Raw genomic sequence first — 15,447 nt, forward strand, 5'->3', positions numbered from 1 at the left:
ATCTAATTTATAAGTCAGAATTTAAGTCTGTGGGGTGGGATATGGTTCCTAAAATGACAGGTTTGTGGTGTTCTTGGTATACATCACTTGTATGCCATTGCCTTTAGCGATACACCGTCTGATCCGAAAGTCCTGTCGCGCCCCCCCCCCCCCCCCCTCCCTCCCTCCCTGTTCCCCACCCCTACCCACCCACTTTTCCACTTTTTTGGTCATGATGTGTGTGTATATTTCCTTATTTTGAACATTGTTGATAATTTACATTCCAGCTTGTTTAGCAATTCAGAATGGGCACCACCATTATCACGGCACAAAATTATGTGGCGCCAGATCCCGTGTCAAATTTTCCTCAGTGTGGTTTCCTTGAATGCCTCCCTAACAGCTTGCTTTATTTCATCAGTTGTCTGGTATCATTGTTTTGCAACATGATGCTTAATACATCCCACAGGGAATTGTCGCATGATGTCAGATCTGGATTCCTTGGAGGCCACTTTGATTGGTGCTGACACATGCACCCATACTCTCCCTAGCCATCTCTGGGGTAGTACTCATCAAAGAATTCTTGAATACAGAGAGTGTAGTGAGCAAGAGCTCTGTCTTGCTGAAGTCAACTGTCACCAAGAATGTTCAGTCTCAGGGGCTCTGAAATAAACCATTCATGCAACATTTGGAAGTGAAAATGTTGATTCACTGCAATGTCAGAGATACAGCCTTATGAAGTGCCTACTGGACATTGCAGATCAGATCATAATGTGGGTGATTATTCTGTAACTCTTTGTAATGATTTTCCGAAAAGATTAATAAATTTCACATTTGTTTGAGAAGAAAACTTGGCCCTGCTGTGGGAGCATCACAAACATGTAGAGCAATCTTGAGCAAGCTTCATGTCTTCGCTACATGTCCTCGTCACTCAAGTCATTTAAGAATGTTTGCCTAAAAAATTTTAATTCAAGTTCTTTCCTCATGCGTGTCAGCATAGTCATTTTTGTAATTCTGAATTCAGCAGACCTCTTCTACAAAGATTTTAGGGGAGATCAAGTCACATAGTCTGCCACTGTTGCACATGATTGTTTTCGTGTTGATGGCCGACCTATCCTCTTTCCATCCAAATTATATCCATTTCTGAAGAGTTTCTGTTGCCATCACAGTACTGTTCTCTTTTATGGTGCTTCTTTATGGCATTGTGCTGCAATATCCCATTTCACATCTCTTATGGTTTCCCTGGTGTGTGCACATTCACAAGCCCATTCACTTGCTGGAACACTATCTTCCACACTAGGTACTTGTGCCTGCCATGTACAACCCTTTTTCATGGTGGGCCATTTCTTCCTCCTCCTTATTGCCTGTCCACTGAATTAATTAATAAAAGTTTCACTTTCTTTAAAGGCTAATAACGTACATATTGGAATAAAAGAACATTGATGCTGTGGATTCCCTGTGTTAAAACCTTTTCAATATTTGTTTGCTTATAACTGTATTTTAAAAAAATTAAATAATTTAGGAGTAAAGGAGATTACATGCCAAAAACTAAAATGTTGAGTCATCAAAAGGCACAGAAAGAAATGAAAACTTCACTAGCTCCCAGACAATCCTAAACAGTCAGGAGTTCACGCAAGTGCTTGGACACACACACACACACACACACACACACACACACACACACACACACACAAGTTGTGTTAGCTGAAAACATGGACTGCGAGGGCTATAGTTCTGTAGTTCGGCAGGTAGATTATGTAGACTCATGTCGTGGTGTGACGCGCGTGTGCGGGGTGTAGAGGTGGGAAGAGGGGCTGGGGAAGGCTGGATAGTGGCTCAGAAGGAGGCTGCTAGTGTGTGCAGGATAGCAAAATGGAATGAAAATCCAGCAGGTACAAGGAATAGGAATGTGACCTGAAGACCCAGAAGCCAGTGAGTTCACGCAGTGCACCATGATGACGATGACATGAAGGCACGATTTGGGAGCAGGCGGCAGGATAGAGGAAGAGTAGACAATTGGCTAGAGGGTGCTGGTGCAGTGGGTTAGTGGAGATCAAGGCAAGGAGGATTACGTGAATGAAGGATGTGTCGCAAGGATAACTCCCATTTACGTAATTCAGAATAGCTCTTGCTGGTGGGAAAGGATTCAGTGGCATGTGTTGTAAAGCCATTGGACTCCAGCATGTTGTCCTCAGCTTTGTTTTGCCACTGGGTAGTCATCTTGCTGTCAGCCACAGTTTAATGATGGCAGTTCATCGTGGTGGACAGCTGGTTGATAGTTACATCCATATAAAATGCTGTGCCGAAATTGCGGCAGCTCTACTGTGGTGTGGCTGCTTCCACAGGTGGCCTTGCTTATGATGGGATCAGATAATTCTGACAGGACTAGAGGAGGATGTGCTGGGTGAGTGAATTGGGTAGATCTGGCATTTGGGTCTTCCGCATGGATTGTGGGACAGCAGGTAAATTATCGTTTCATTTACAAGCTCCTGAAAACGGTTTTTGCAGTCAGCCATAAGATGGAGAACATACTGACAGTAATTTTTAGTCTGCAAGTCCACATTTCTCTTCATACTAACTGAAAGAAAATGTTGCTACTTGCTATTTACTTAGCAGGACCAGGAAGTATGACTATAAATAAAAGTTTAGAGTTTTAAGTAATTGATACAGTCAGTAACTTAAAACTCTAAACTTTTATTTATAGTCATACTTCCTGGTCCTGCTAAGTAAATAGCAAGTAGCAACATTTTCTTTCAGTTAGTATGAAGAGTAAGTAATTGATACAGTCAGTAACCGCCCCCATGAACCATGGACCTTGCCGTTGGTGGGGAGGCTTGCGTGCCTCAGCGATACAGATAGCCGTACCGTAGGTGCAACCACAACGGAGGGGTATCTGTTGAGAGGCCAGACAAACGTGTGGTTCCTGAAGAGGGGCAGCAGCCTTTTCAGTAGTTGAAAGGGCAACAGTCTGGATGATTGACTGATCTGGCCTTGTAACAATAACCAAAACGGCCTTGCTGTGCTGGTACTGCGAACGGCTGAAAGCAAGGGGAAACTACAGCCGTAATTTTTCCCGAGGGCATGCAGCTTTACTGTATGATTACATGATGATGGCGTCCTCTTGGGTAAAATATTCCGGAGGTAAAATAGTCCCCCATTCGGATCTCCGGGCGGGGACTACTCAAGAGGATGTCGTTATCAGGAGAAAGAAAACTGGCGTTCTACGGATCGGAGCGTGGAATGTCAGATCCCTTAATCGGGCAGGTAGGTTAGAAAATTTAAAAAGGGAAATAGATAGGTTGAAGTTAGATATAGTGGGAATTAGTGAAGTTCGGTGGCAGGAGGAACAAGACTTCTGGTCAGGTGACTACAGGGTTACAAACACAAAATCAAATAGGGGTAATGCAGGAGTAGGTTTAATAATGAATAGGAAAATAGGAATGCGGGTAAGCTACTACAAACAGCATAGTGAACGCATTATTGTGGCCAAGATAGATACGAAGCCCACGCCTACTACAGTAGTACAAGTTTATATGCCAACTAGCTCTGCAGATGACGAAGAAATTGAAGAAATGTATGATGAAATAAAAGAAATTATTCAGATTGTGAAGGGAGACGAAAATTTAATAGTCATGGGTGACTGGAATTCGAGTGTAGGAAAAGGGAGAGAAGGAAACATAGTAGGTGAATATGGATTGGGGGACAGAAATGAAAGAGGAAGCCGCCTGGTCGAATTTTGCACAGAGCACAATATAATCATAACTAACACTTGGTTTAAGAATCATGAAAGAAGGTTGTATACATGGAAGAACCCTGGAGATACTAAAAGGTATCAGATAGATTATATAATGGTAAGACAGAGATTTAGGAACCAGGTTTTAAATTGTAAGACATTTCCAGGGGCAGATGTGGACTCTGACCACAATCTATTGGTTATGACCTGTAGATTAAAACTGAAGAAACTGCAAAAAGGTGGGAATTTAAGGAGATGGGACCTGGATAAACTAAAAGAACCAGAGGTTGTACAGAGATTCAGGGAGAGCATAAGGGAGCAATTGACAGGAATGGGGGAAATAAATACAGTAGAAGAAGAATGGGTAGCTTTGAGGGATGAAGTAGTGAAGGCAGCAGAGGATCAAGTAGGTAAAAAGACGAGGGCTAGTAGAAATCCTTGGGTAACAGAAGAAATATTGAATTTAATTGATGAGAGGAGAAAATATAAAAATGCAGTAAGTGAAACAGGCAAAAAGGAATACAAACGTCTCAAAAATGAGATCGACAGGAAGTGCAAAATGGCTAAGCAGGGATGGCTAGAGGACAAATGTAAGGATGTAGAGGCCTATCTCACTAGGGGTAAGATAGATACCGCCTACAGGAAAATTAGAGAGACCTTTGGAGATAAGAGAACGACTTGTATGAATATCAAGAGCTCAGATGGAAACCCAGTTCTAAGCAAAGAAGGGAAAGCAGAAAGGTGGAAGGAGTATATAGAGGGTCTATACAAGGGCGATTTACTTGAGGACAATATTATGGAAATGGAAGAGGATGTAGATGAAGATGAAATGGGAGATATGATACTGCGTGAAGAGTTTGACAGAGCACTGAAAGACCTGAGTCGAAACAAGGCCCCCGGAGTAGACAATATTCCATTGGAACTACTGACGGCCGTGGGAGAGCCAGTCCTGACAAAACTCTACCATCTGGTGAGCAAGATGTATGAAACAGGCGAAATACCCTCAGACTTCAAGAAGAATATAATAATTCCAATCCCAAAGAAAGCAGGTGTTGACAGATGTGAAAATTACCGAACTATCAGCTTAATAAGTCACAGCTGCAAAATACTAACATGAATTCTTTACAGACGAATGGAAAAACTAGTAGAAGCCAACCTCGGGGAAGATCAGTTTGGATTCCGTAGAAACACTGGAACACGTGAGGCAATACTGACCTTACGACTTATCTTAGAAGAAAGATTAAGGAAAGGCAAACCTACGTTTCTAGCATTTGTAGACTTAGAGAAAGCTTTTGACAATGTTGACTGGAACACTCTCTTTCAAATTCTAAAGGTGGCAGGGGTAAAATACAGGGAGCGAAAGGCTATTTACAATTTGTACAGAAACCAGATGGCAGTTATAAGAGTCGAGGGACATGAAAGGGAAGCAGTGGTTGGGAAGGGAGTAAGACAGGGTTGTAGCCTCTCCCCGATGTTGTTCAATCTGTATATTGAGCAAGCAGTAAAGGAAACAAAAGAAAAATTCGGAGTAGGTATTAAAATTCATGGAGAAGAAATAAAAACTTTGAGGTTCGCCGATGACATTGTAATTCTGTCAGAGACAGCAAAGGACTTGGAAGAGCAGTTGAATGGAATGGACAGTGTCTTGAAAGGAGGATATAAGATGATCATCAACAAAAGCAAAACAAGGATAATGGAATGTAGTCTAATTAAGTCGGGTGATGCTGAGGGAATTAGATTAGGAAATGAGGCACTTAAAGTAGTAAAGGAGTTTTGCTATTTGGGGAGCAAAATAACGGATGATGGTCGAAGTAGAGAGGATATAAAATGTAGACAGGCAATGGCAAGGAAAGCGTTTCTGAAGAAGAGAAATTTGTTAACATCCAGTATAGATTTAAGTGTCAGGAAGTCATTTCTGAAAGTATTTGTATGGAGTGTAGCCATGTATGGAAGTGAAACATGGACGATAAATAGTTTGGACAAGAAGAGAATAGAAGCTTTCGAAATGTGGTGCTACAGGAGAATGCTGAAGATTAGATGGGTAGATCACGTAACTAATGAGGAAGTATTGAATAGGATTGGGGAGAAGAGAAGTTTGTGGCACAACTTGACCAGAAGAAGGGATCGGTTGGTAGGACATGTTCTGAGGCATCAAGGGATCACCAATTTAGTATTGGAGGGCAGCGTGGAGGGTAAAAATCGTAGAGGGAGACCAAGAGATGAATACACTAAGCAGATTCAGAAGGATGTAGGTTGCAGTAGGTACTGGGAGATGAAGAAGCTTGCACAGGATAGGATAGCATGGAGGGCTGCATCAAACCAGTCTCAGGACTGAAGACCACAACAACAACAACAACAACAGTCAGTAAAAGTTCACATGTAAAACCATAATAATATACCTGCTGATGAAGGTAATAATAATAGTAATAGTGATTATGATGATGATGATGATGATGATGATGATGATGATGATGATATTATCCCTATTGGAAGCAGCGCTATTGACAGTTCTGAGGTGACCTCTGAATGACACACTGTTCCAAGACTTTGGATTGGAAGAGGAGAAGCAGAAAATGAACTTCATCCCAGGTCTCCAGACCTCACACCTTGTGACTTTTATCCATGGGGTTACGTGAAAGACTGCATTTTTATTCCCTCTATGTAGGAAAGTCTAAGACATTGCATTGTTGAAGCATTGAATTCTATAATGAGAGACTAGCTACTTTGTATGTAGTAGGAAATGATCCACCATTTTATATTTGTCGTGTAACATATGGTGCTCACATTGAATTCATACAAATTTGAACTTTTCTCTTACCAGGAACATTGACGTTGTTTCAATCTTTTATAGTTTGGAAGCAATAAATGTTTGAAATCTGTTCCCTCTTTTTGAATAACCCTTTATAAAAAACTTAAAACACGTTTAGTGGACATACACAAAGTACAGCTCAGGTCAAATCAAATGCGGCAATGATGACATGGGGTATTAACCCTTGAGCAGGCATGCTGGTTTTCGTAACATGAGTGAATGCACAGCACATTTTGTACACATGTAAAGAAAAGCTGTCTTTGCTCTTAGTTTAATTAAATAATGATAAAATAAACTTGCATTATATGAGTTAAATCACTGTTTAATAAAACGATAATAAAATAAACTTTTCATTATATCATTCTGTCACTGCATAAAGGTGTTCCCCTACAGTAAAGACCCATCGAAGCATTAAACAGCCCAGTTGCATCAGATCCCTACCAGCTGTTTGTTTGATTACTAATTATCTCATAGATAACTGCCTCATTGTGGGAGAGTGCTGATAGCTCGGAATCTGGATCATTTACTCACACAGATTGTAAATTTTTTCTCAGCTAGTTCACTGATAATTGTGAACCTGGGACCTAAGTGGTCTGCCCCTCCACCTTAACCTTTCCCAACTTATCCCTGTCTCCTCACAGGGGAAGGCAGTAATAGTTCTGAAAGTTAGGGTAGTTTTGTGTGTATGTTGACAGTAGGAAACATTTAGCCTCCTGAAGGTAAAAACTTTCCTTTTGGTCCTGTCTTACTCTTTGAGCATTAAAATGTGGGTAATGGGAACTGAATTAACATGTGTGTCAAATAACAGAACTACTTCACTCGTTATGTTTCAACATTTTGTCCTGCTTTGTGTTCCTTACAGTCCTGTTTTGCATGTTGTGTTGTTGAACATTTAATTGCTGTAATAACAATGTGAATTCCGTGACAGAATAATACATAAAATAAAGGAAAGGCAACCACTCACCTAGAGCTGACTGATGTTTGGCATGCAACAGAAAACAGTATAACAGTATTTATACTAGCCGTAGTCTTTCTCTGTTGTGAGACTTAGCGTGGCAAGAAAGAGCAAGAGCTCGAAAGCAGTACTATTTTACTTCATCTTGTTTCTATGTGCTACACATCAGTCAGCTATTGTTGAACAGTTGCCTTACCTTCATTTTCTGTTTTGCTGCTTTAACATGTTTACTGTCTCTGTCACACCAACAACAATGTATAAAGGGTGGGGGTATGGTATGAAGATGTGGGAGGGAGGGGGGGGGGGGAGGGGTTACAGTTGAAATAAAACAAAACTGTTCACAGTTTCAGTTTTATTCCAAAAGGATGTTAGGACAGTTTCTGTTCACGATATAAATAAATAACCTGCTACATAAGGCCTTCGTTTCATTAGGCTGTTTTCAGACAATACTCTGGTATATGGAGGAGTTGTGACATGAGAAAATGTTAGCAAATTAATGTAAGGGTTTCACTGTTGACTCTTGGTGTAGGAACCTAGAGTTGAACATTGAAATAAACAGATTACACATATTAAACAGAAATAAGTAGAAGTACCCATTGTCATCTTAACTCAGTTGGCGATCATCACTGGGTGCAGTCACAACATGTATATATCTGTGATTATGCATCCTAGCCAATTTAAAACAGAATGGCCACATAAAACTAGTTGTAAAAAGGGCAGATGCCGGACAGAGATTATTTGCAGAGTCCATTGAAATTGCTATTTGCAGTTGCACGCAGAACCATTACTCAGCCTTTTCTTTGATATTATTCATTAGCCTGAGATCCATACCAGGAATAATTAGTAGAGGAGCTGTAGAAGATGTGTGGAAGAGAAATGTATTTTATTGTGTCATTTTTTTAAGCACGAGGCCTTCATGAGTATGCTTATGCAACTGTATTGATAGATGCTGTGAGAGAGGCATTGTGCATCACAAAGAGATTTACTGTCAAAATTCTGAGTTTGTATGCTACAAAAAAGGGTTAAGTGACATATCCCTTTCTCCAATGAGCATCTCACAAAATGACCTTGAGCATAAAATCTGAAAAATTGAGCTTTTGCTGAGGCTTATCAACAGTTGTTCTTCCTGCAGGCCATTTGCAAGTGGAACTGGAAAGTGGGAAAATGATAGGGGTACTAGGAGGACTTTCCACCATGTATTGTAAGGTGACTCGCGGAGTGATGGTGATGTGGCCCCCGTTAGAATTTTAACACTTTATGCTTGTGTGTGGGTCTAGCCTGTTTTAAAATAATGATTGTCTAATAAAGTTCATTGTTGGTGTTTCAACCTCACCCTTTTCTTTTACCTATTCCATTTAGCTCCTGCAAAGGTGCTGCCATCCTTTACAAATGCTCCTCCTGAACCTCAGAGTGCAAAGGCTGAAGTTAGACTTCTTCCTGACTGTCCCCCTCCTCCACCTGAAACAGGTAAGATGTCTTTTGCTAAATTTGCTCAGCTATTGTTGCACTACTAACGTGGAACATTGAAGTAATTCTGCTGTAGTGCTTTTGCATGTTGTTCTGCAGATCTGTCATAGTGTGTGCTATGCTTCTAGAATGAATTACTTGGTATTTTTATTAATATTTGAACCTTGGTATGTTCATATATTATCCCTAAAGCAGACTTTGATATACTAATTATTGTTTTCTGTTTATACAGCTCCCGAACAAGCAAAACCAACTGCTGCAGCTGCTAGTGACAAGTTACCACCAGCCCAACCTCAGAATGTTTCTGAGTTGGAGCAGAATGTGATGGATTCTGTGAAATTAGCGATTAGTGCGTATAGAGAAGCTGCTTGTGCTTGTAAAGGTAAGCTGGAACATTCATGTACGTAGTAATTTGTGCCATCTGTTGGGAACATATATCTCGAAAAAGAAATATGCAGGAAGCAGCTGTAAAGGCAAAAGTCTCAAATTTCATGATATTGTGATACCACTCCAGCCTTTTATTTGCTATATGCATCTTATCCATGCAACTACCCCTGTGGCAAACCTTTTCCTACACTTTCTCTTTACCACTACCTACTCTATCCCAGCAATATGCTTCCTTCATAACTAGTTTAACATAAAAGACAGCCCTGTGTTATGTATTCCTCATACTTTGTTGTTAATTTTATGGATTCTCTTCCCACAGAACATAAATCATGCCTAGTCAGTTTCAGTTGCGTGCAGGTATAGAAAACATTTATTCCACAGCCGAGCAGCTTGCACATTTCTTTGCTGGCACATTTAAGCTGCCCTACCCTCTGGTTGCTGGGATCTGCACCAGACAATGATTATTAAGTTGCAGCTGCACAACATATGCTAACAGTGAAACAATAAAACATCAGATTCATTGTATACAGGATTCGTAACACAATGAAGAGTGGACAAACAGCTTATGATATGATACTCTTAGTCTGGCACCAAAAATAGTTCTCACTACTTTTTTCTGTGATATTATTTAAGGTGTTTGGATTGTTTTTGCAACATTTCCAATAGAATATTGTTGCTGATCTCCCAAAGATTCTCATTTTAAGTTCCCTGTGAATCCCAGTGTGATACTGACTTGTTTTAATTCTACCAGTGTGTCTGCCTTCCGTAATACTGAATAACTTGAAAAATGTACATTTGAATGGATAGAAAATTTGTATGTCATACATTTTAAACATGTTCTAATGTACTGTATAAAAAGTTATGGGTTTTTCTGTAGTAAGTTCAGTGATAGCATATGGCATCACACATCTTCATCCGATAGGGCTTTAAGTTGATGCACACTCACACAGAGTGCAAGAAATCCCATGGCCAGCAATAGGTGGAAAGTCACACTTACTTTACCACACCTGAATACTGTATAGTAGTTTATACAGCCTCCTAAGAAAATCTGTACCCATAGGGGCTTATATTATTATTACTTTTGACATAATTATTTTTAAGAAATGAGCATAACCACCAATAATGGAAATGTTTTGTTTCTTATTTTTAGAACATGGCAAGGATATTGGACACATTGTAGAAGAGTCAATAGAGAGGATAGACTCAAATGTGTGGTCGCAACTTAAGTCAAAAGCAGAAAAGAGAGAAGCAGCATTGGTATTATCACAAGAAAGAGCCAAAACAGCCACGTGAGTACCAAGAAATTGTCATAGCTTAATTTGTGAAATGTCCAATATTTAAGAAAATCCATATCTCAGTCATTTGATGAGTCTTTTGAGTGGGAAATTGGGTTGAGCTATGTTTGCATTTCATGATCAGGTAGCATAGGTTTGACTGAGAAGGCTGAAGAGGTGCTTGCTACAAATATATGTAGTGGCCAGTGGGATATCCATGTTCTGATTCACACACACCATTATATCAGCACACAACCTCAGCATCTTATTTTTCCATATTCTTTCATGTAAGAGTTTGTCATTAGTCACTGGCAATTTTTGTTGAATGTTGACATTAAACTATGTAGTTACCAAGTGAAGTAATGGCACACATAGTGCACCTTGCCATAGCTATACAGCTATGCATGATTATGCAATTCTCTGTCTGGCTAAATGTTCTGCATTCATTGCTGTGATGTCAACAAAAACGACAGTCATGTAAGTTAAAATGGCAGTCCTACAAGTTAGACATAAGAATTTGCTTTGTTTTCAATTCTCACTACATATTTTTAATCTTCAAAAATTGCTCATCTACCAAACCTGACACTTCTCTCTACAGAAAGTGCGTATCTCATGATGAGCACTATTCCCTCTACAGCTGTAATTTTTATTACCTCACACAGTTCACCACAAATTTTTCTCAGACCTAATTTATTGCTTTAAAATTTTTTTGCTTGGTTGTTGGCACCACAACATCTGGTGATAACAGTGGCCATGTGAATTTCATTACTTGGAGTGAGATCCAGACAGCTGTGTAAAATTATGACTGTAATACAATAACATGAAAACATTTTAATTGCAAACATAGTTAGGTTTCTAGTTAATGGCTACAGACCTACTAGAGACTGGACAGTCTCTCTGGAGACCTTCTTTTATTTTTTGACAATATTATGAAAAGGAAAGTCACTACTCATCATATAGCGGAGATGCTGAGTCACAGATAGGCACAACAAAAACTCTGTCACAAATAAAGCTTTTGGCCATAAGGCCTTTGTCAACTATAGATGTGTGTGTACACACACACACACACACACACACACACACACACACACACACACACACACACAAAAAAAAACCGCGTGCACGTGTTGCGTGGCTCCCTCCAAGTGACTTCTGCATTTGGTGAAGCTCCCAGTCTGTAGCGTTTGTTGAATGTTGGCTCCTAAGAGCCATCCGATGGGCCTCCACTTGGACCCTTTCCCATGGTTTCCAGTTTCCCCTGCTGAATCTATTTCTACACCATACCACGGTTTATCCCAACCCAGAACTCTGTGGGCACCCAATGATTTGGCATTGTAGCACAGCCCCAATTTTTGAGACTCCTCTTTGGTAAAATATGACCTAGTTGTACCCCTATCCATCAAGTTGAGGCTAGCTGCATGCGAAAGCTTAACTCTGCTCAGGAATTACCAGACACTGGGCTCATCCAAACTGGAGTATGAATGCCGGGTTTATGGCTCAGCGGCCCTTCAGCTTTGAAATTGTTGCACACAGTACATATTTGTTGTGTTGCCGGATCAGGATGTTACCTTTTCAGTTCTGACAAGGGTGACTATTGCTCATTTACATAATTCCCATACAAAAATTACCTATCCATCCAACTCATCAAATTCTTTGTTTCATGATAGGATGTCGATGCTGTGACATTAAAGCTAAAATGGGTTTCCCATTTTGAATGTGTCTTGAGACGCTCCGCTGGAACTGTTGCCTACATTAAGGGTGTAGGCTTCTTGTTTGTTCCTATGCACCCCTGCTTGTTTAGTACCCAGAACACAAATTAGCACCGATTTATTGTAAGGACCTAAAGTTCAAGTCATCCTGTGATCACCTTTCCACATCTCTTTCTCTTAGTTCTTCAGGAATATTGAAGTACTTGTTTCATTTACACTGATGGCTTCAAAATCATGGACAGGAACGTGCGATTTTTTTCCTTGGGGATCTGATAGCCATTAATAGAGCCTTATGTTTTACTAAACAGACCTTCTTTGACCTTTTTTTAATGTCTAGCAACTCGATGAGCAGTCTCCAGGCGATTGATTCCTGTTGCTCATTTCACCTAGTGGTATCTGGTACTCACAATATTCTTTCTGATCTTATTTGTACATCCTGCTCAGCTGTCTTTCTCTGAGTCCCAATCATGTCAGTATACCAGAGAATTGATTAAAGCAGCAGTTACGTACTCAACATCTTGGACAATTCCAGAGTGCAGTTTAGTGGGTGCATAAAAGGCTTCTACTCACTTTGAGATAGGTATCAACATCTGATACTTCCTTTTCTAATGAATTTATACTATCGAGGAGATACAGTTGCACTGTGTTCCTACTCACATTCCTCCCAGAAGCAGTCCATCATCTTACATCACCTACACATTAGTTGTGCCAGATAACCCATAATATTACCTACATAATGAGCTACCTATGTGTTGTGGTTGCGGAGCTTTACAAACAGTAGCTCACATCCTTGAGGAATGCCCTTTCCTTCAGGCTCTCAGAATCAAGTATCGTCTTCTGAGTTCTTTGCTTCTTATATTAACAATCAGCACACGGACAGCTGTACTGGTTTTTCATTTCCACTGAGAAAGTGACTTTTATTCTCAAACATTGTAAACTGCTTTCAGGGCAGGTGTGGGATGGTCAGGTTCATAGTGCCTTCTGCTGCATGCTGACTATAGTCTTCCTTTTTCATTCTGTTTTTATTGGTTCTATTTCAATCTTTAAAAGTAAGCTATAGCATATTGTAGGTGGATAATTGTAGGACAGACATACTCCTGTGGGACTCTCGACTGCGTCTACCCACATACTGATCTGATAATTTCTGTCTGTTTTACTACTGTCCAACCCACTGGTGTTAATTATTGTTTTTGCCATTTCACTTTTGCTGTTATGGATCTGCTCACGATCTGGCTAGAAGGAATTAATTATTCTGTTTGTGTCTCTATACGTTCATATATCCTGCAATTGTTTATCATCTCTAGCATCAGTAATGCTCTCAGTGCCTGAGTTTTACCACTTGTACATGCTACCACAATTCAGTCAGATTTCTGCCTGATATTAATTCCAGATACACTACCCTACAAGCAAGAGACTGGTGGACATGCTATTTAGTCCCTTAATCCCCAACTAACACCACTATAAATAATTGGTAAAGTTGCTGTGCATTCTGGAAAAACAGAGAAAGTCAAACTAAGAAGAAAATTGGAATAATAATAATAATAATAATAATAATAATAATAATAATAGAGTACCAGCATTAAGAAGGAGCTTAATAGTCTAGAAAACTTAAACTTTGAAATATTTAGTTTCAGTCTTGTTCATGTGGCTGCCAGCCACTCAGTGCCTCATCTATACAGCAAGTAGTTACCTTTACTCCATCCATTCCACTAAGGGTATTAAATGTTTTGTTGAGTGCCCCTGAGAGTTAATTTTGACCGATGCCACGTATTCAGTCAACGGATAACTACAAATCAGGCATATGAAGTGGCTCTAGCTTCTGATAAAATTCACAGTATATGCAAAATGGTGTTTTAAAGATATATACTAATTTATACACATTCTCTTCTTTTTCTCAAAACAATTTGTTCCTAAATCTTGTGTAATCATTATCTGATGAATGTAACATACCAAAAAAGTTATGATTCGCTATGTACAGCATATAATTTATATAAATGTATATCTTAAGAATGTGTATATTTATACATGTAACTGAATACCTACAATATAAGTATATTTATGTATCAAAGCATGTTAAATGTAACTTATCCTACATCTATGTGTAATAACACAAGAAGATTTCTGAATGAATAAATAAATGAAATGAAATGATGCAATATAATGGCGGTTTGACAGTTGCACAAATATCTGAGATTATGAGCCACTCCTATCTGCATTTTCAAGATTAAATTATAATTAAAAAAAACGTAAAATTAATTTCAGTGAGAGTATTGAGAAGCTGAGATTGTTTGTCGAGGATAGTAAAGCTGATATATCAGAAGCACAAAAGGAAACTATTAAACAGAATATTATGCGTTTGCAAGAAGAACTCGCTATTGCTGCAAAGGGACTGGAAGTGGAACGCCAGAGAGCCGATGTTACAGACAAATATTGGAGGAAGGTGGAAGAAGCACGAAGACATTTTGCTGTAAGTAAGAAGATTGTAAATGTTCTTTTGAAATGAAGTGTCAAGAATTGTTATATTTTTATTAACAGATGTCATCACACTTGCAGGAAGAACTGGAAGTACTTATTCCTTCTTTTAAGATCACAGATAGAAAACTCAAGATTGCAGAAGGTGATTTAGATCTATTTATTCTTCACGCATTTCGCACTGTACTCTATTACCAAAAGGAACTGCAGAAGTTAGAGGTAACGAAAATGGTTTTGTGTAATACTTTAGTGCTTTCCATTTCCCCTACATCTCCACTGTAACTGAACATACATTTATCCTATCCAGACACTATATGATCAGCGGCTGCAGATTGCTCTTGAAAAAACTGGCGGTGCTGTTGACAAGGCCATTGTTATTGCTGAAGTTGAAGCGGAACTTGAGAGAGAACGAAGGAAATTGGATGCTGAATTTCAGAAAAAGGTATGGTAGGAGTTTACATAAACATATTGCTCCTTAACATGTGATACCTATTAAGTACAAAAACCCAACTTTTCAGGAGAGAAGAAAAATCCTCTACATACCTTTTGTTAAGGACCTAGATCGAAATTTTGTGATATTTGTTACAAACTGGCTTGTTTTGCCTATAAACTATCATTTCACATAGAATTCACCTCAGAATCTTAAACAAGGGAACTTCAAGTAG

The 15,447-nt window shown here is 39.4% G+C and overlaps 1 protein-coding gene across 2 annotated transcripts in view; it reads left to right on the forward strand.

The window, feature by feature from the left end:
- LOC124605347 (MICOS complex subunit Mic60) overlaps positions 1-15,447 on the forward strand; it is a 59,345-nt gene that overhangs the window by 12,046 nt on the left and 31,852 nt on the right. Inside the window, exons 5-10 of one of the 2 annotated variants that reach the window (XM_047136966.1) lie at positions 8,833-8,940; positions 9,173-9,322; positions 10,478-10,616; positions 14,573-14,777; positions 14,864-15,001; positions 15,090-15,224. In XM_047136966.1, the coding sequence (XP_046992922.1) occupies positions 8,833-8,940; positions 9,173-9,322; positions 10,478-10,616; positions 14,573-14,777; positions 14,864-15,001; positions 15,090-15,224 (875 nt within the window). The remainder of the gene's footprint in view (positions 1-8,832; positions 8,941-9,172; positions 9,323-10,477; positions 10,617-14,572; positions 14,778-14,863; positions 15,002-15,089; positions 15,225-15,447) is intronic. The other variant, XM_047136967.1, reaches the window with a different exon arrangement.

This window comes from Schistocerca americana, chromosome 3, assembly GCF_021461395.2.
Source record: "Schistocerca americana isolate TAMUIC-IGC-003095 chromosome 3, iqSchAmer2.1, whole genome shotgun sequence".
NCBI classification, from domain to species: Eukaryota; Metazoa; Arthropoda; class Insecta; order Orthoptera; family Acrididae; genus Schistocerca; species Schistocerca americana.